Source organism: Dermochelys coriacea, chromosome 1 (genome assembly GCF_009764565.3).
Source record: "Dermochelys coriacea isolate rDerCor1 chromosome 1, rDerCor1.pri.v4, whole genome shotgun sequence".
Classification (NCBI taxonomy): domain Eukaryota; kingdom Metazoa; phylum Chordata; order Testudines; family Dermochelyidae; genus Dermochelys; species Dermochelys coriacea.
In genome coordinates this window covers 233,530,285-233,552,264 of record NC_050068.2, presented here as the reverse complement: position 1 = coordinate 233,552,264, position 21,980 = coordinate 233,530,285, and the positions used below count along the sequence as shown (strand labels likewise).

General features: G+C 37.7%; 1 protein-coding gene across 34 annotated transcripts in view; it reads left to right on the top strand.

Annotated features, from left to right (window-relative positions):
• C2CD5 (C2 calcium dependent domain containing 5) overlaps positions 1–21,980 on the top strand; it is a 125,377-nt gene that overhangs the window by 58,050 nt on the left and 45,347 nt on the right. For 16 of the 34 annotated variants that reach the window (XM_043516534.1, XM_043516526.1, XM_038391498.2 and 13 more), the window contains 3 exons: positions 12,484–12,598; positions 16,299–16,394; positions 18,340–18,531. In XM_043516534.1, the coding sequence (XP_043372469.1) occupies positions 12,484–12,598; positions 16,299–16,394; positions 18,340–18,531 (403 nt within the window). Of the gene's footprint in view, positions 1–12,483; positions 12,599–16,298; positions 16,488–18,339; positions 18,532–21,980 lie in introns of all 34 variants that reach the window. The other 18 variants (XM_043516531.1, XM_043516503.1, XM_043516471.1 and 15 more) reach the window with 2 other exon arrangements.

Below are 21,980 nucleotides of genomic sequence, written 5' to 3'. Positions count from 1 at the left end.
TAATTTTATTTTAGGTTATGATACTTGCAATCTCCATGATAAGTTCTAGAACCCCTTAATAGAATTATAGATCCATATTTCATACTTGCCTGTTGTTAAACTCAGTCTTGTTTACAAGTAGACAAATACCTATTAGACAGTGCAGAAATTATGGAGATGCTGATTGCTTAAGCTGAGTTCTGTTTACACTTAACACAGAGAATCAGCTTCTTTGTTTTGTATGAAAAATGTATTGTATCCTCCACAAGTATACAGCACTTACTCCTTCAATACAGAATGAATTTTCTGGGAATTTACAAGTAAATAGATTAATTAGTTTGTTAAAATTGATTAAATTAGGTCTTTAAGAAATTAGGCCTCTGTCAGTCTTTTGTTAGTCCTAAATGAGAATAATAATTGAATAATACAAACTCTCAAACTTTTTTGTGTATGAAGTATATTTGAAGAAATTAGCTTATAATTCAATTAAGTTTATTAATGATGGTTGTATCTAATTCTATGATTATGTAGAATATAGACAGGGTCAGTTCAACAGCTAAGGTGACTTAATTGGGACTATTGTGTCATCAGCAGTAACTGAGCTAATTATCACGCTTCCTCTACACCCGATTTGCTTATAGCAATTCATTTGTTGTAATGACTCAGTGGTATGAGAAATACTGGCCACATGTGTCAGGAGTTCTTAATGGATAGATTTACTTGGCCTTCCTGTCACTGTTCTCTAAAGATTCCATGCATACTAACACAGATATTTGGCTTAAAAAGCTCTCTCTGGCACTGCTGCTGGAGTTTCTCTGTGTTTGAGACAACACTGCTCAGGGAACTGAACTAAGAGCACAGAAGGTTCCTGTAAAGCATGGGACTCAAGAAACCGAGCTTTCCCTGCCCCATCTTCATATAGCACCAGTGTCACTAACACAGTTCTCTAAACCTGTATGTGAATTTCAAGGCCAAATTCACCACTGTGGTTTGACTACTTTGTGCTACTCTGGTAATGCAAAGCAAAAGTAAGCCCATCTTAAATGGCTGGTGGGTTGTGGCTGCTTTGCACTGCATTGGTGTATTAGTGCAGTGGTTCTCAACAGGAGTATGTGTTCCCCTGGGTGTACACAGAGGTGTTTCACGGGTACATCAACTTATTTAAATATTTGCCTAGTTTTACAACAGGCTACATAAAAACACTAGAGAAGTCAGTACAGATTAAAATTTCATACAGATAATGGCTTGCTTATACGGCTCTATCTACTATACACTGAAATGTAAGTACAATATTTATATTTCTGTTGATTTATTTTATAATTATATGGTAAACATGAGAAAGTAAGCAATTTCTCAGTAATAGTGTGCTGTGACACTTCTGTATTTTTATGTCTGATTTTTATAAACAAGTAGTTTTTAAGTGAGGTGAAACTTGGGATATGGAAGACAAATCAGAGTTCTGAAAGGGGAACAGTAGTCTGGAAAGGTTGAGTCACTGTGTTAGTGAATCTGCCCTTAAAATTTAAAACAACAACAACAAACAAACAAATGTAAGGGTGATACTACTTGTCTTCAGAACATTAGAAATATTGCATGAGAACATTCTCTTTGGGTTTCTTGTGGTGTTTTTGTTCTGGAATTTTTAATAATTTTTTTAAAAAATGTAGGAAATTCTTGACAAAAATCTTGTATCAGTAACTTAAGGGTAAAATACATTATAGGGACATTGTAATGTGTCCAAAGCAAAACATTAGAAACCTAGGAAATTAAAGGAATCAGAACATGTTAAGATAAAAAATGCACACTTAAGTCATTCAAACAACCTTAAATAACCTGTAGTGATATCCTGAGAGGAAATATATATATTTATATATATATAAAACCTGTGTCTTTAAAAATCACTTTTACCTGATCTGGGACCACAAATACTAAAAATATCGTGATCATAATTGTAAACATGATATTGCCCTTAACCTTAATTCTGAATTGTCTAGGTTTATAATAGCTGGTTTTCAGAATAATTACAACATCCCTAGAATGTATTTTACCCAAAGATTAGTGTTACTTACTCTCAACAAATTCTGTGTTAATGTTTTTTGTCTGGAAATAAATATATTAGGTAGATGCATTTTCAGTTATGCATACTGTATCTCTTTAATACAGTACTACATGTTATAAAGAACTTTCTGATGTTCTGTTTGCCTGAATAGTTTGGGACATATTCAACACCTCATTTTTGTTTAATGTTGTCCTTTATACTATTACTTGAATTTTTATAATTCCTTCCACTCAAGGGTTTTTAAAGCACATTTCAAATATTTAGTAAGACTATCAACACCTTTGTAAAGTAGTATTTTTTTTTTTTTTTTTTTTTTTTTTTTTAGGGCAAACTGAAGCACAAAGAAGTGATTTGCTGAAACTCACAGAGCAAACCTATAACAGAACTGGAATTAGAATTAGACAGTCCTGTCAGTAAGAACTACTAGGCCCCTATTCTAAACACTATTTTATCTAACTAATCTGTCACATTTGTAAAAGAACCCATTACTGTGGTATCTAGGCACTGAATAGGACTTAAGATTTAAATGTGGGTGATGTACTCTCTCCCCAGGGACTTAAATGTTTCAGTTGAGGATGCGGGATAATTATTTTGAATAATATGTTAAATAGCTTGGGTGCTTTATTTTAAACACAAGCTGTCTGTCAGATATTCATAATTGAAGTCTGATTTATGTGAAAAGGGATTAGCTCTGATTCACCTAAGGCATAGCAGAGAGGATTTTCCCGATTTGTTTCAAAAGAGTTACTAATACTCTAGCTTTTAGGACTAAATCACTATATACCAATTAAATTTCAGAACTGTTGTTTTGAAGCCTCCAACTTCTTCATGTAGGTGGTTACCACTCTTAAAATACTTGCTGTACTTCGGTATGCATGTTCCAAAGTTTCTCAAGTGCAGCCCTTGTTCTGAGTTTGGTTTTGGTTCTAATGATTGTTCTTACTTCCTGTGAGTGTCAGTTATCCATCTGAGAGATCAGCAAGATGAAAAAATATGAATAATTGAAAGGAAATGTGATTCTATTTCAGTAAGTAGTATCTATGCCCATTTAATTTAATTCAACACAGCTTTATTTTGTATAGCATCTTTCTTACAGAATGAATACCAAAACAATTTACGAAGTTAAATAGTAAAAAATAGCAGAGGGAGAGGGATTGTAATACAGACAAGGGATAGAAGATGATCTCCTTCTCGTTCAGCAGCCCCTAAAAGAAATAAGAGGATGGTGAAGTAAGAATTCACCTTCTCTAACTTCAAGGAATGCTAATTTAACTTACAGGCTTATTTATATTTGTATTATTCTACTGTAAATGAGCACCCATGCAGTTCTCTGGGTGTCCTTGGCAGTCTTTTAAAAATACATATACTTCAGTTACCTCAAGATCAAATAAATTAACCTAGTGACAACATAAATATAACAAAAATAATTAACTTCCTCACAGAATCCTCATCAGATTTTCACACCGTTGCTGCCCAGACATATACATCACTTGTCTCCTTATAATTGTGAGAGAAAACATAGGCCTTGCAGCACACCCAAAGACTAACAAGCTTGGGCTTTTACAGACCAACAGGGGAAGCAGGTTCCAAAGGTTTGGGGTCCTAATGGAAAATTACCTGCCATCCATCCCCTCTCTGTCATACCAGTGGAGTTTCATTGCAGGCATCTTCCCTGATGCAATTATGGCAGGACATTGCAGGGCAAGAGGTGGTATCTTAGGCCCCCATCCTTTAAAGGCTTTCACGCAACGTAATACACTGCGAGTATCCCCATTGAAGTCAATGGGACTATTCACAGAGCAAAAACCGAAGCATGTGCATCAATCTTTGTGGGATCAGGGCCTGGTTGTAGGCCATGTAAGGGTTTTATGGGTTCATACCACGATCTTAACATCAAACTTGAGACTAACAGGCAGCTGCTGCAGATCAGAATACAGGTTTAAAGTGTTCACATAAAGACAACCTGTTTAATACCAGTAAGTGAGCCAGTGAATTCTGGACCTGCTGCAGTTTCTGGATGATTTAGCCCCATATAAAGTTATTGCAGTAATCTAAACTTGAGATGACAGGGATGGAAAGTAGTTGCAAGGTCTGCATCTGGAAGAAACAAATGCAACCTCTTAATCATCTGTAGGAGGAGAAAAGTTGACTTGGCTTAGCAGCTGCCTGACTTTCAAGTAGCAACTGGGGCTCTAAGTTGACCCTTATATTGCAAACCTGCTCAACAGAAGGCAGACATAATCAAAGGAAATTATCCCTGCCATCTTTTTCTAGTTGCTTCTCCTCACCAATTAACATCACCACAGTCTTATGTGGATTGAATCTCAGTCAACTGGCCTTCATTCACACTTCAGCTTCCCTTGGACATTGAGCAGTACAATTGATTGTTCCTGCTAGGTCATTGGAGTTGGCGAGAGAAAGCTGTATCATACTGAAGATGCTGTGATCAGTGCCTCTTCACTAAACCTCCCAATAGTCTCAGGCACATGCTAAAATAGAAGGGGTGACACAAGTTGGAACCCTGCAGGACCTCCAGGTATGATACATACCCGATGTTCAACCATCACCAGAAGGAGATCACCTCCCAGTGATACAAGAACTGTGTCTGTACCGTAACCAGATTAACAAGGGTCAAGGAGATGTGAGGCAACTGGGTACTGTGAGAGTTGGCTCACTGCAGGACTTCGAATAATCTTAACTTCTCAACCAAAAATGCCAGCATTGATACAGGCCAATAGTTGGCCAACTTTTGGTGTCAAGCAATAGTTTCTTGAGTATAGGAAGCAGCCAGCCTACCCTCCCTCATGGAATATTGACAGACTCTATCAATGGACCCAGTTCAGGACATGGGCTTCAAGCACAATTTGATGGCCAAAGTGTTTCCAAAACTTCCCATTTATTACTGTGAATAAACCTGGGTGAAAACTCAACTGGAGAAAAATTGGTGTTTGTTCCTTCCACCATGTACTCTGCACCTGTAGATATAGAAAGTTCTGATTTCATTGGCAAAATGAGAAGAAACTTGCTTGCAGTGGAAGGTATTCTAATCAGCTGTAGGCCTTTAACTAAACTGCCTACCACCAATAACACAGGATTTTTCAAACACCTTGTGGATGCAAAGGATAGTTTCTCCCTGACCATCACAACATAAAATTTTTAAATAATCTTTGTTGCAGTCAATCCAATTCAAGATGGGATTTCCACCATTGGTATTGTAGCTTTCTTCCCTCTCGCTTCAGTTGTAGGCCATTTGTATACCATGGTGATCTGTGAGGTCAAAACCAGCAGAGAAGATGCCTAGGGTGCGCTTTATCCATAATTATTTTTAACAATTCCTGTTTGTCTTCTGACCAGTTTACAAATATAGGACGTTTGCACCTATAGAGAAGTAGTGTGTTATGGATATTCAAGAAGTCTAGAATGTAATAAGGTAATTCAGCAGTGTGTTGTGTGTGTTTGGGGGGGTGCACTATGTTTGCTCCTTCCTGTTTTAGACGACTACTGTATCTGTGTGTAGACCCTCTAGCTTTTTTCATTGTTTTCACACCCTCTACTGTAGAGAAGTGTGCATCCATCAGAATTTTAGCCTACGATGACTTGAGTGGACTGTTAGCTGATATTCTTAATGGTGCTTCTTAATTGGTTGAAGATGTTGCTGTTCTGCAAAATTCCTCCTGAAAGAGAGTCGAATTTCTTGCCTTAATAGCACTTGTGGCTTGAGGAGTGAAGGACTGGGAATCCAGCTTGATCTCATATGGCAATGCAGAGCACTACCACAAAACCATTAGTTGAGCGCTGAATAATTTGTCTATTGTGTAAGCTTTGAAAATGAACATTTTACGTTTTTTCTTAGCTTTTTCATTTGCTGGTATGCTTATACTGGTTTTGCTATTTTAGTGTATTCTAGGTGGTTTGGGTTTATCAGTTACAGAATCCGGATAAAGTAATTTTATCATCAGAAGCAATGTTTTTATCCCCACATCTTTTAATTTTAGTGATGGACTGAGATTTTCAAACCAGAGGGAGATTAGAAAATCTGTCTAGAAAGTTTAGATTCCTTTCGTTTTACAGTAGGTTCAATTCAAGGTACACTCTGTCTGTGTATGTGGGTAGCGCCAATTTGGGAGTGTGTGTATGTGGAGGAGATGGGCCCTTTTTACATATGGTGAGTGTCTAGTAATCAAAAGATTTTAGAATCACAGTAAAAAGTCTTAGTTGTGCTTAGGGTCACTGAGGGTCAGAAACGATCCTAAGATCTGTTCTTGGACTGGAGACCAGAGGAGAGTTCCTGTAAACAAAACAGAGATCTGTTTCCCAAAAATGCACACTGCAGAATACACTATTGCATTGTATTGGAAATCTTCTCCAGTACCAGAGCAGCAGATAAGCTAACTGCTACCATCAGTGGAAAAAGGAGTGTTCATGCTTTTATCTGGACCATATTCTAGAGGCAGGATCTCTTTCCCCACACCTCTACTCTTCACTTTCAAGCCCGGTTAGAAGGATTTGGCAGAAAGAAGTTCTGAGAGGTGGGGGCAAGGGAGTTCAAGTTACAGAGCAGAAGAGAGCCACTCTGTCCACCCCTACAATTTTGAGGTTACAGTAGCCCTCACTGCTACTGAATCCCTGCCCCACAAGGTATAGGGTGGTGGATCTGCATAATGAAAGATCCAAAGGTTGATTTTGAAAGATATAATTACTCTTCCAAGCTCCACTCTTTTGAGACATCAGCAAGAAATGCCACTCTCAGTAGATTGTGAAAATCCTTCATAATAGGATTGTTCTTCTCCTTTCTTAATGCTGACATTCTAAATTTTCATTATTAGACTTCAGTGTTAATACACAGTTGAAATTAACTTCAGCAGTTGATACTTCATAGAGCTATTATTTAAGGTTGTCTGCAGATTCTGCCCAGACATCTCTGCATCGATTTACATTCAGTTGATATTTTGATGACTATATTTGTAATTTAAGGATTTACAGACTTAATTTTCCTTAAAAAGTTTAAATTCTCCAGTGCAAGATGACAGCTCCCAGAAAATAGTACTGGCTCACTAGGCCTCTGAGAGCTGGTCTAATTTAACCCCTGGAAAGAAATACGGGTCCCATGGAGGGAAGACCCCAGGAATCTGGGCTCTGGAAATATACTCCCCCTTGCCACCCAGAACAGTAGAACTATACAGTTCTGCTCTGTCTAGGGCTCTCCATCCAGAGAGGTGGAGACAGGATTTTGTCCTGTGTCTGTATACAAACTAATAGAGATCAAACTTGCATTCTAAAGTAAAGAACCAAAAGCTAAATTGACTGCAATTGGAACTGATTGGAAAGAACATTTGGGGCTCAAGATAACTTTATAACACAGTTGTGATGCATTTGTTTTTACTTTCCAAAACTGTTCAATAAACAGTAAGTTTTAGACTTTTCAGTTGGAGCAGGATTTAGTTTGCACTGTCTCTATGAAGAATACCTTCCCATTTATATCATTTTTTCAAATCTTTCAGCTCTAGAAACAATATGCTTGTGCTCCACTTAGATATAGGCATCATGCTGATGTTGAAACATTAATAGAAATGTGTTCTTTAATAATTAAATATTGACAATATCTGGTTTACAATAAAGGGCAGTTAAGAGCAATAGAATTTTTTGCAAACCTTTTGCTTAAAGTTTTAGAAAACCCTTGCTAAACTATTTAATAGATTTGCTAGAAAAGCTTGTGATAGAGTGCTATGTATGCTTGCCTTTGCTTTCACCTAGAATTCAGGGCCATTTCTTTCTGTAACCATTTCAGTGAGCTGCCATAGTTTTCAGTCTGTACTGTCACCTGATCCAAGCATGCGCCAAAAAACCCATCGTTTCTGGCTACTGTCTGCTGAATCTGCTTTGCGAACCCGTAGCTCTTTAAGCTTTTGCTTTAGCCAAAAACAAAACAGACACTCTTTTGGAGTGTACTGGACACATGCCATCCTGCTTCCCCTAACTCCTTTAATGTTTATGTAAATCCTTAGCTTTACTAAACTTGTAAATGCTACAATGGCATCCTCATGTGAAATTGTATGGCTCATGTGTCAAAATAAAAGGCTGCTTGTGGTGAATATATTTGTCCAAAAAATATGAATGCCTACACATTGCACTGCATTCAGTGTTTTGTATCAATTACTATTCCAATGTCATGGTGTCTGACTTTAATTGTATAAAATCATTTTTTATTTTAATATGCAAAGGTAAGTTTATGTATACTAAATGTTAATACGTAGTGTTTTATATATTTACAAATATATAAATTATCTTGGTTCACATTATCTTACCACATTTTGAAAACAAAAATAGCCCTACATTTAAATGATACAAAAAGATCTCTTCATTCATATGCACTTGTTGACAAACATGGCTCCTGTGGGATTTCTTTTTAGTCTTGTGCAATGGCAATTGGTTGACTTTTATCAATGGTATTGGGCCTGGTCCTGTTTCCCATTGTCTGTAATGGGGAAAAAAGCTTTGACTTTAATGGGAGTGGGATCAGGCCTATTATATTACTGTGGATTATCGTGCTTTAACTTTACATCTTACTATTTCTGACATGTTGACCAGAACCCGGGGAAAGAATAAGGGTAAAGTGTTGTCTGAGCACGCCACAGCTAAAAAAAAAAAATAGCTGTGAGTCTCTCGCGTGCTGGGACTGCATTCTCCTCCCATATAATATACAGTATTTTAAGGTGAAGTGAGTTGAAAAATTGCCTTGTAATCTTTTAGGAAGCTCACTCCTAAACTTTGTAATTCACATGCCCAAAATCTCCGTGGGGGAAAACAATGTGTGGTACCAATGTGGGGACCCGTCATTATTTCTGCTTTTTCTGTTTCTCTTTGTCCCCTTCCTTCTCTTTTGGTTTTACTCCCGCCCCATCCTTGTTTGTGTCACCTTACTGGTTGCATTTGTATTGCTCTTTCTTCTGTCACCTTTTTCTTTCCCTTTTTGTTTTTTTTCTCCTGATTGTTCAATACTTTCTGTTTCCACACACACACACCCTTTTTTTTTTTTCACTTTTTTTGTCTGAGAGTAAGCAGCAGCAGTAGCTGCCAAAATGTAACACTTTCCATACTTAAGGTTGGCAATGGAAATTGATCAGCATTCTAGTAGAGCCTTTTGTATCAAACTTTTTATGCACGGCTACGAAAAGGAACATACTAGGATCATGAGATTCTAGGCGCCCCCTCCCTCCCCCTACCCGCCTTTTTTGCAGATGTTTCTCTTGCAAAGTTGTAATGTATTGGAGAACTGTTTCATCAAATGAGTCTAGCTAAATACCTGTTGCCCACTCTAACTGATCAGGAAGTATAGTGAGTAGCTAATGTAGGTGCTTTGGTTGCACTGGGGTCTTGACTTGTTATAAACTACAACATTAGTAAACTTAGTTATGCAATAGACATACACATTAATAATTGAATTACTTGTCTTGATTGGGTTTGGGTAGAGGAGTCCTGCCTGAGGTTTTTACTACCTCTAGCACTTGCATTACTGGGATTATCCCTCAAGCCAGAGAGAGTTAGGGATGTGTTTGTTGCTTTTTCTTTTCTAACTGTCTCCCATTTGGCTGTCATTTGTAGCACTTTCCCTAGAGTTTGAAAGGACTACCTCCAGGGGTAAAATTAATTTAAAGGACTTACCGCTACGCCGGAGTCCTGAGCAGCGGGACAGGGCCTCAACCGGAAGGGGGCAGGGCCTCAACTGGAAGAGGCGAGACCGTTAAATTCCTGGGCCCTTTAAATAGAGATTTAAAGGGCCTGGGGCTCCAGCTACGGTAGCGGCATCTGGGAGTCCTGAACCTTTTAAATCACTGCCAGAGCTACCCGCAGCGGAGGCAGCTGGGAGTCCCCAGCTGGGAGGCGCTTGGGCAGCGATTTAAAGGGTCTGGGGCTCCGCTGTGGTAGTGGTGGCTGGGAGTCCCTGGTCCTTTAAATCACCGCCGGAGCCCCGTACCGCTGACGCTACCCCAGGGTTTTGGCAGCAGGGCTCGGGCGGAGAGCTGGGAGCCCCAGGCCCTTTAAATCACCGGCCTGGGGAAGCGAGTACGGTCAGCACTGTACCAGGTCTTGCCAGAACACCAGACCGGACGAGCTTCCTTTCACCTTTGACTACCTCTCTAGTGTTCCCAGCTTCTGACAGGTGAAAAGCATGGGACCTCATTGAGGGTTTGAGTGCCATTCCTCAGTGTGACCCAGGTTTTCTGTGTTCAAACTTGCAGTCAAAATAGCTTTTAATAATGACATAACATTCCCACTAGTGAGAGCGTAAAAAGCTTACACTGATGTCGCTGAAAGTGTATAACCAGTGTATTCAGTTCTATGATTGTAAAGAGAAATACACTAAGAACAGTATGTGGGTTTTTATTAGTAAACAAAATGGAACCTGCTCATAGTAAACTAGGTGTAATGAAACTTGATATATCATTACAGGTTTCAGAGTAGCAGCCGTGTTATTCTGTATTCGCAAAAAGAAAAGCAGTACTTGTGGCACCTTAGAGACTAACAAATTTATTAGAGCATAAGCTTTCGTGAGCTACAGCTCACTTCATCGGATGAATTTGTTAGTCTCTAAGGTGCCACAATTACTGCTTTTCTTTTTGATATATCATTGTCAATGAAAGTAACAAATTCCTTCAGCATGTAAATTGGAATTCTGACTGTAGTGAATTCCTATGAAGAGTGAAATTTGTGTGTGTGTGTGTGTGTGTGTGTGTGTGTGTGTGTAATATATATTTATTTTACATACATACTCACTCACTCCACTATAAGATTTCCCTGTAGTTAATTTTTTGCTGTTTAACATTTTTCTTTCCTCTGAGGAAGCTTGCAGAGTTGTTACAATGTGATGGATGCAAGTGTTAAAAGTCAGGAATAATTGGAGAGCATGATGTAAGCCTCAGCAAAATACACTGTATTCCCCTTCTCCCCTCCCCCCCCGAAATATCCTTTAAAGCTTTTTTTATAGAAGAAATAATTGTTAGTTTCTATTTTAGATCTGCAGAAGTCTGATTCTAAAACAAAAGCTGAAGTGTATTTTAAAAGAAAAACATTTTGCACAACAGTATTTTGGATTTAATTCACAAATTTCCAAGCAGCTGCCTTTTTAACTTTGTGCGTTTATGTTGAATCTCAGTCCAGTCATGGGCCTAATATGTGATGTATGGATATCGCATACCATATTTTCAAAAATTCACCATGCTGCACTTGTTGTAAAACATTTACCTGACCAGATCCCAGTATGGCACAGATTTTGGAACTGGTATTTTGGGCCCTAATCCTGCAAAGAGATCTGTAAAGGCAAGTGCTTGTGCCTGGGCAAAGTTCCATTTACTTCAGTGGGACTCTGTAATCATAAGGGTTTCATAGGCATGAATCATAGGCAGATTCTTATGCAGCATTTTGTATTTAGTGATTTATTAATCATATTTTGTTTATCGAAAATATAAATGACTTTTAGTTATAGGTGCTGCAGACATAGCAATGCGGTCTTGAAAGAACAGAGACCAATGTTGCAGAACGTCCACCAGAACTCCTATTGATTCCACATGTAGAGGGTTTGCAGGATTAGAGTCTTGTTTAAAAAGTAATTGTTTTGCTATGTAAAGTAAATGAATGTTACTCAAAAGCTTTTTGGTAACACTTATTACTGCATTTGATTGTCTAATATAAGAAGTATTCAGGAAGTGTAGATGGGTTTTTTAAATTCTTTGACCTTACCGTATTATAAATTGATAAAATTAATCTTGTTAATAATATCTGGATTCTAAATAAATAGTTTTTGAGAAATAAGAGTTTAAAACATACCCAGTTTCCTTAGCACAGAGGTACTGAAAATGCAGGTGAGATGTGAACTGCAAAGCTTTGTGTTGGCCTGTGACATACTCTTTAATATGGAGATGTGTTCAAAAGAGATAAATCTGCTTGCAGCAAGATAAAAAACATGATAAAATGTTTTCACAAGCTGCAGCTCTGTATTAAAGATGAGGTTACTTATTAGGTAAAATTTATTAGGTAAAATCTACTTTATGCAAATTACGTGCAGCCCTCAGGCTCTTGGCAAGTTAATAATGTGATCTTTGAGTGAATAAAATTTGGAGCAGAGGCTACAACATTTTGATTTTTGCTGCTGCAGGGACAGCAACAAGAACACAGCTAATCTAACAAATCCTATTTCCACTAATGAGAAACAAGGAAATAAATGGAACACAGCCAATGTGTTGTTGTTGCTCAATAAACAACATCAAGAAGAAATATTGTTTGCTAATTGGGAAAAGGACAAAATAGGTAGGGGGAAAAATTCAAGGTTGCAAGTCCTATTACAACAAATTTAAGAATTTTAAAACAGCATTTAATAGATTTAATCATATACTACTTTCAATTGATGTGCTGCAGAATAGTGAACTGATTTATACTTTGTCTTTCAGATGAACCAGAGACACGAGATGCGTGGTGGGCAGAAATCAGACAAGAGATAAAATCCCATGCCAAGGCATTGGGTTGTCATGCTGTAGTGGGCTACAGTGAATCAACTAGCATTTGGTAAATCATGATGATTTGATTTTCTAAATGCCATAGAAAATAATCCTGTACCATCTTCTAAGATTAAAAATGGGGATAGAGAGCGCAAGACCGATGTTGATAGTGTGTAGCATACCAGCTTTGAAGAGTTTACTAAAATATCTTTCATTTTAGGTTTCAAACTTGGGATAAACAGCTGTATCCTCACATTTTTCAGAATTAATTCTGTAGCCATTGTCATAATTATTCCTTAGCATGCTACTGCTAGACTTTAAATCTACGTATTTGCTTTTGACAGTCTAACTTAACTTGTCTTGTCTAAATTAACTTGTCTAATTCTCAAGTTCACTAAACCTTATCTAATAGAATGCCTGGACATTTTACTTAAATGTGTTTTATAGTTTATTGTCAAGGAATGATTGATAGTTCAGAAGTTTTAAGGCATGGAAGCAGGGGGTCTTTCTCTAGGCATTGCTTGTAAATTGAGCCAGATAATCTTGCCTCCTAGAGCCAGAGTACTGCCGGCTGAGTGTTCCTGTTCTGAATCTTTCTTTGGGATGTACTGACCATGATTTTTCTCCTCCAGTACCTCACAGAGAAAATAATGTGTATAACCTTTTGGGCCAAAATTTGAGGGATTGCATTTTTCCACTCCTGTGATACAGTAGCAGCACTTTCCTGGATAAAGACATTAATCTGGTCATAGTAGTGGCTTCATTCCACAAGTCTAACATTCCCCAAAATGGCAAAGACAGGAGGGCCTCTCAGAAATTGAGCCATAGGGAGAAGTTAGGTTCAACTGCTATGGCTCCGATAGCTATGCTAGACTGTCTCCATCCATCCGGAATTCAAGGGACACAGAAACAGAGTAGCCCTATTTATTTGAAAATATAACAACATACAGCCATCTCAGCTAGAAGCCAGAACTGTACTGACTTATCCCACACTTTGAAGGGTAAGAATATCTCACCTACTTTCTGTATTTAAGTGATTTATCACAACATTGGGGAAAACAATATGGAATCCTTGTATCTACTTCCAGCCTCCCTAGTCCACTGAAGGTCACATCCCACTCCAGCTCCAGAAAGCAACCTGAACAGAAATCCTGCTATCAGCCAAATACCAGGATATTCAAGTGGAATCAGTTAGAGAAGATCAAGGAGAAGAGACCCACTTTCTCCCAAGGGAAATCAGAAGGAGCTGATGATTGGCATCACCTTCATAATACCACAGAAGGAAAATTACCAGATACATGTGAGCTTGATGGGCTGAGAGGTCTACATAGGTTCCTTAGACATTCAAGCACGAAGGACTCCCTTGTCTGGCTCAGTTTCAGATGGCCTTCCTAGTTCAAGACAAACATGTTAGTAATTCCACACATTGTTAAAGCAGTATCATTGGGCAGGTGAAAAGGAATAGGAGCAAAGCACACATGGAGATGGCTCAAGTGCTGTTCAGTATGGCAGAACCAAACATCTAAATAAAAGTACATTTAAAAGGGATCCTAAACGTAAGCTAAGTGACAAAGCTAAAAAGAAACCAAGGGAGAATAGAGTCTCAAAATGAAGGTTTTCAATTGGATAATTAGGAACCTGGGATGACTAGAATTGAAACTTTCATCTCCTCAGAACATCAGGGTCAGAATTTTCACTTCAATCACTAGGTCAGAGAATAAAGATATTTGACAAGAATTTTTCGATGCTAGACTAAGTTTGAACATTTTCATTAAAAGTCGCACAGGAAAGAGCACTTTTAGATGAGCACTTGTGCTGGGGTTTTTTCTTTCCAACTCAAGTCAACACCACAGTTCTACTGTTAGGTTTTTTTTTGTTTTTTTTAAAGCCTGACCCAAGCCCCAGTAATCTCAAAATATTTGTGATGTTTTGACGTCCTTTTTGTCTTAAGGTTTTGAAGGTTGCCTCAGTGCTTCTATAGCCTGCCTATTCATCCATGTCTAATGTGGAGCTGCAGCATTGTTTGACAAACTCTTCTCAACGGTCTATTTGAACTATCTTTCTATGTCTGGCTCTTAAGTTGACCTTCCAAATAGCTGTTGCCTTGGCTATGATGATCTTGGAACTAAGTATCCCCTCTGCAGAGGAACTATATTGTATATTTATAAGGATAAAGATGTATGTCCTTAGACTTTCCTGCTGGTGATGCATAGATCTCAAGAAGTAATCCTACCATCCATTTGATCCCATCCTAGCCACCGGAAGGAATAAAAAATGTTAAGATTTTGCCCTTAAAGAACAAAACCAGATGGAAAATCAGTCTCTATTTGCAGTGACAGTGGTAAGCTGCAAAAGGAAGAAGGCATCCAAAGAGCACCTTCACAAGATGGGTAACAGGATGCATCGCTGCAGTATATAAGATGAGCAGACATGGACAATCTGAAAGCATCATAGTAGTTTCCACCACGTCTGTGGCCCCATTGTATGCTAAGGGGACTAGTGTGCTGGTTGAAGAAACGAACATCTTTAACTTTCACAAGCTTTCCTTTTCTTCAAATTCAGCCTTTGGGAGTAAAGTTCTCCATACTGTGGTAAAGTAGGGCTTGTAGTGAAAATGGAAATCTGTTCATCTTGATTAGTCTTCCGATAAATAACATGAGTAGTTCAGTTCCATTATATTTTCTTTGTTAATACTTAACATAATTTGTAATAAAATTTATGAATAAATACATACTATTCATAAATTTATAAATTCATAAAATTATTCATAAATTCATAAATCAGTTAATAGTATATTTTACACTTCGTTGGTAGGACTTCAGTTGGTAATATTTGTTCACTAATGGTGGAAGAATTAAATAGGGGTCCTCTGCTGATTTTCATTTCAACCTGTTTCCATGCCTTAAACAGGAAGGACATGAGTATTTACGGTATTGGCCTGCCAGACATGCTGTATCTGTGTGGGGGTGGGTCAAGAGGAGGAATTACAGGTAAATAAAATAAATTAGGAAGAATTACAGGTAAATAAGACAGATTTCTCATTCTAAGAAAGGATGAAGGGTATCTTTTTGTTTTTCAGCATAATGTGTTTGATTTAGTGTTTACCCACATAAGCTTGATTCACTGTCTAACATTTGTAAAATTGTAGACACTTTAACTGTTGTGTGGTATTTGATAACTGTTTAACTTTTAAACCAGGAATAGAGTATATTACTTAGATGTAACACTGTAGTTGCTGTTCTTACTTAAAATTTTACTTATTTTTTTGCTGTCTTTTATCCTGAGTTACCAAGAAGCAACTTGTCAGTATTACTTTGTAACTTCATTTTGACAATGAATGATATCAGATGATGGGGTTTTCAGCTCCCACCCTTAACTTTGGTAAACAGCCACACCTTGTCTGCAACATTCCCAGGCACTCTAATCTGTAGAATCCAAAAACTTACTTAAATCTATATTTCCTGGGTAATCTAGTGGGCTGAAAACAGAAGTGGGAACTAGGAGTTCCTGTTTTCAAATTCTACCTCCTACATTGATTCTCCGCATACATTTCTCTCCATTTAAAATGGGCGTAATACATCAAAAGACTATTTGTGTGGATTAATTGGTTAATCTGCTAGGTATTGTTATTACTGGTACCATGATTCCACTAGGGTTAACAGTTGTATTTAATTCACTGTGGCTTTTGAACAAGCTTTTTAAATTTATGGCTTTTAAAAAACACCGTATCAGGAATTCACTTCTTTGTAATTCTTTTCTTTTTATAGTGAAGAGGTCTGTATTTTGTCCGCGTCTGGCACAGCAGCTGTACTGAACCCTAGGTTTCTCCAGGATGGCACCATGGAAGGCTGTTTGGAACAAAGGTTGTCATGGCAGCCTGGCTTCTTTTCCATAGGGTCAGAGAAGGGAGAGGTTGATTTTTTTCCTCAGAACCAAGATAGTTCTTCTCTATTAGGGTAGGTTACAGTGTTACAGTGCAGGATGCGGGACCAACCACTTTACTGATTTTCACTAACAACAACAACAGAAGTAATGGAACTCTGCACCAAATTAGATTTTCTGTTTTTATTTCTAACAGTCTGAATAAGGTAACATGTTTGACTACTAACCACAGAATTATAACTCGGTCTTTTTCTTTGCCACTCTTCACGTATCTTTCTTACCTTTGTAGCACACTACAAAAAAGTGACAGTCGTATGATGATTTGTATAAGCCAAATCTTGGTTTGGCTGTAGTATTTGGACCATTGTCTTTGTTGTGTTCAATGGTTGTATAGAAAATAAAATAGCTTTGAGTGTAAAAAGTGAGTAAGACAAGCATTTAAAAATGCATGTTTAAACTGAAGATTATAAACAAAATCATAAAGGTTGATGGAAAACAAAAGAAAATGAATTGGCTAACTAACAAATTTTTGGCTGTTTGCTTTGGTTTTTGGCGGGGGGCTTGCAAAATAATTATTTTGCAATCAGTCAAGATATACAAACTATTGCATGTCAGTAGGTCTTTTTCGGTATCTTCACTGGAATAATAATCATATATCCTTAGGGATTAGTCAGTCCAAAAGATACAGTGCATCATGGCAAAGTGATACAATTTTATCTCAATATTTAGCTTTTTCTTTTTTCTTTTCATTCGGAAGAGACTGAGTATTACCTTTCCCTGCAAATACTACTTGTTGATCAGTTCTTTGAAACTGCAGTTTTAACCCCTTTAAACAAACAAACAAAAAAACCCCTTCCTTTGCTTTTTTTTCTGTCCCAACAGAACTTTTAATACACTTGTTCAACCTCTCCTTCCCCTGCTGACATTGAAAGAAATGTCAAGTTTTTAATGTTAAAACAAAATAAAAATTCAGTTTTTGATGATGATATATTTTATAAGTTTGTTGAATGTGTTCTTTAAAGGGAGAATCACATTTAATTTCAGTAATAAAAGCTGACTGATAATAAAGCAACCAAATGTGAAATATGTACAGAAAGTCTGTCTCATTTTCAAAAATGACTTAGGCTCCTTAGTGCCCAAATCTCTCTCAAAGTCAGTGGGACTTAGGTTCCTAAGTCACTTAAGTTATTTTGAAAATTTTACTCAGAGTTCTTTGAGAAGAAAAATTACTGTGCAGGACAAAATTTTACAATGAGGCTCTTACATAGTATGTTACAAAATCGTAATTTGTTCAGACTATATTGTTTATAGTCTTCCATGTGTTTTTGCAACAATTCTGCCTAGATATTTTGTTTCAGTTAAGTGAATAGTGAGTTTTTCTTAATGCTGTAGCTTGGGAAGTTCTGTATGGGTCTTTCTTTTTAATGACTACCTGTATTATACTGTTCTCCAGTAGGATGATTGGCACATTTAATTTCTGCTGCTTAACTTTGTATGCATTATTCAAACATAGTCCATGTAAGAGATTTGGTATGTATTCACCCAGCAGAGTCTTTTATAAAGGTGTGGTATACTAGATTACACTCAGCTAGCAAGAATTAGATTTTAAAGCTATTGCAATAATATCTTAGGCTAATATAACCACTGGACATTTTATGCTGTTGGTTTTTGATGCCTGGATAACTATTAGCTGCACAGATACTATATGTATCGTTTTAGAGAATAGCATGTGACCTAATTCTGCTCTGTTACATTGATGCAATCCTATTAACCTGTTGCACAGATGTAGAAGAACAGAATTTGACTCCATATGTGTGGCTTATGTAGTTGTATGTATAGGCCAATTTTATAATACATGCACATAGTATTTCTTGTTAAGATGGTGCACAGATGTTTTAAATATATTTTTCCAAAATGTACTTTTAGGATAGAAGAAACTTCACCTCCAGGTTGTGGATTTTGCCACATACCATATGATGAACTGAACATGCCATTCCCTGCTCATCTCACATACTGTTACAGCTGCAGAAAGCAAAAGGTTCCTGATGTTCTTTTCACAACAATAGATCTGCCTGCAGAGGCAATGGTTATTGGGAAAGGATGTCTTATTCAAGCCAGGTATCTGTGAAAGTATTTATTTTCTTACTACTGTGCTGGAGAACATTAGAAATTTTCCTCTTACTGTAGTTCAACAAAAGAGCAAATTTTATATTTTATGTTCAGTTATGTGTAGTAACTGGCAGCTAAATGAAGACTTGTTTTTTTTCCTGTTGTGTTGTCATTAACTTTAGTTTTGTGCTTTTTACTTATACTAGGCTATAGTACGGGGTGCTGGAACAATTTGTATAGTGGGGATACTGGGAGCCGTTGAATCAAACTGTAAATCCTATATATGATAGAAACCACTTCAAGCCAGGGGATGTTGCTACACCCCCAGTACCCCTAGTTCCAACACCTATGCTGTAATACCTACTTAAATTATTGTATTTAGCCCACATGGCTATGGAGAGCAAATACTTGCAAGTACAGAATTAAGGTTGCACATGCTTCATATGCTCAGGTTAAAATAATTCAAAATAGTGAACCAGTGGGGTGGGTCACATGACTGGTTCTATGGTGGTTTGGTCAGAATGGAGGTCCCATAATCATACTAAGATGTAAAACAAAATTCTCCTTTGAAATGATGACTGAGGTGAAACATAGCAACAGAAAAGACATTTCTGCTACAACGTTTTTCATTTAGCCCCATTATATTGGAGAATGCAAGATCATACCATGATTATTTCTTGTAAGAGGTTCCTAAAAGCATTACTAATTATCTTGGGTGGTTCTTTGCAAATAGATTATGATATTGTACTAAAAGATGTAACTAAAACTTAAGATTCCACGTGTTCTTAATATTGGTAAAAACTTTCCCAGGCAGATGTACTACACCACTTTCCAGAAATGTAGCAGTGTTGGTTAGACAATCGCATATGCGGTAATAGCACAGTACAAATTATGTGAGAGAAGGGCAGATTCAATGTCCCTAGATTTATATTAAGTTTGTTATGATATTGTAATTTCCTATTTAGTTATATAGTATTTAATATTCATTGTTTTGCCATTTTAACTACTGCATATACCGTACATACACCAATGCAGATTCCTTGACATATTGGGTTAGCTTCAGCCATAATAAATCAAATAGGGGCACCTCTGGAAAGATACTGAGTTGCTATGAGGATGATCCAGGAGGAACTGCTATAGTCCTGTTACTCCAGGTAATTGTTGCTGTAAAGTGAAGTTGGCTTACTTATGTGATAATTTATAATGTGTGCCTTCCTCCCAGTGTGCTTCTGTCAGTAGAAGTAGAGGATGTGATGAAAGAACAGGAATGAGAGTCGTGACATGGGTGGCTCTTCCCTTAATTTGTGTGATCTTGAAGAAGTCACTTACCTTGTCTGTGCCTCAGTTTCCTCAACTGAAATATAAAAATACATTACTATCTCTGATTTTCTGTAAAGTTTAATTCATTAGGGTTTATGAATTTCATAATGTCAGATGGAAGATGCTTCTATTGAGGCAAATGTTTGCCTAAGTGTTGCAAGTCTGAGAAGCATATAGAAATAATGACCACATATTTTACATCTCTGAGCATTTGGTGTATGACTACATAAGGCTCTGTGATTCCAACTATCTTCAGTTCCTTTTCTGCTGCCACAGACAGAGGTTTTAGAACTACTGTTCAGTTTAGACTGCTGTGTAAGACTGATATCGTTTGCCTTTTTTCTTTCTTTTTAGGTTATGGGGGGGGATGGGAATGGGGGTGTTTGAGAGAGACACACTAGTAGTAACTTAGAATAGTGCTATTACATGCTTCCAAGCAGATTCCTGTCTACTTCTGTTGAGTTCAAAACTAATCATCTTTATGACAGACTAGAAAGAAATCTGATTTAAGTTCAAATTCAACATTTTGCATCATGTGATGATAATATATCTATTTTATCTAAGTTTTTATATGGCTGCCCATCACTATTGTATCTGAACACCTTCTACATAAAATCAATTGCAATAACAAAAGTCCATGGTGGACTTCATGGAGTGAGAATTGTATCACTTGTGGTGGAAAGGCTTTCTTAAAGAGGAAGTCTTTGCAACTTTTTCCTAAAGATGGTCAGACTCTGGGTTTTTCTGATCTCCGAGCTGGATCCGCTCAGTAGAGAATACTTTGTCCTCAGCTCTCACATGCTTCGTCCTTGTCTTTGGGATCCGTGTTGTTCCAGAAGAGCAGAGCTGTTGTGGTGGTTCATAGATTGAAATTCAGTCTTTGATGTAGCTGGGACTGGGTCTAGTGATTGTTTTGAAAATAAGGAATAAGGCCTTAAACTGATATTGGAAGCTAACTGGAAGCCAACGGAGGGACTTGAGCACAAGCTTGAAGAGGTCATAGTGGCCTGAACCATGGGGAAGATGGGCAGGTGCATTCTCTACCAGTTGGAGCCTGTACATTGCCTTCACATTCAGCTTTACATATAGTGAATTGTAGTAATCCAGCCTGGAGGTGAAAAATGCATGGATTACTGTGGTCAGGCCCTCCTTCAGGAGGAAGGGGTGAAGCTTCCTGGCAAATTGAAAGTGAAAGCTGGCATTTTTGGAAACTGATGCTACTTGATCATGCAAGCGTTTCGAGGAGTGAAAGGGGACCCTGAGTATTTACACTACATTGAGAAATGTAGGCTAGACATCTTCAATGGAAGCTGGAGACAGTGTTTGGACCAGCTTTTGGAAGCGTTTTCCCTTTCCGACCAGCGGCGCTTCAGTTTCTCCTGGATTCCGCTTGAACCAGCTGCTCTTCATCCAAGAACTGATTTCTCACACACTTGCTGACAGCTTTTTAGTAATGGTGGTTGAATCAATTGAGAATGAGATACATAGTTCAGTGTCATCAGCGAATTGTTGGCAACTCTAAGCCTGATGATGGCATCTCACTGTCTCTTCTAGTGGTCTTATGTAGATATTGAAGAGAAGAGATAGTATGGATCCTTGTGGGATCAATTGGAGCAAGTGTAGTGCTGGGCCATCTACTTCTGCTATGTTATGTAGACATGCTAGTAGTACTTTGTGGTCCACTGAATGAAAGGCAGAGAGATCCAACAGTATGGGTCTTAGCTGTGTCCATGGCTATGAGATCATCTTTTAGTGACATTAGAGCAGATTCTGTTCTGTACCATGGTCTGAACCCTCCTCAGGGGAGCATCCAAGATGTTGATATATATGAGATGTGGTTGAAGCTTGGTGGTTACTACTTTCTCAATTATTTTGACCAGGAATAGGAAGTTGGAGAGATCTGTAGGGTTTAGTATTGGCTTCATGAGGACTGTATGTACTATTGCATTTTTCAAGGAATTTAAGTGTGCTTTTCTGAAGGAGGCATTGATAATTTCCATTAGTAGTGAGCATAGTTGTGCTGGCATGGATTCATTTCACAGGTTGTGACTCTAATATTATTCCAGGACTTCTTGAGCTGTAGCATGTGTGATGGAGCCAAATTCATCCCGGGATAGTGGGGCAGATAATAGTCTGGT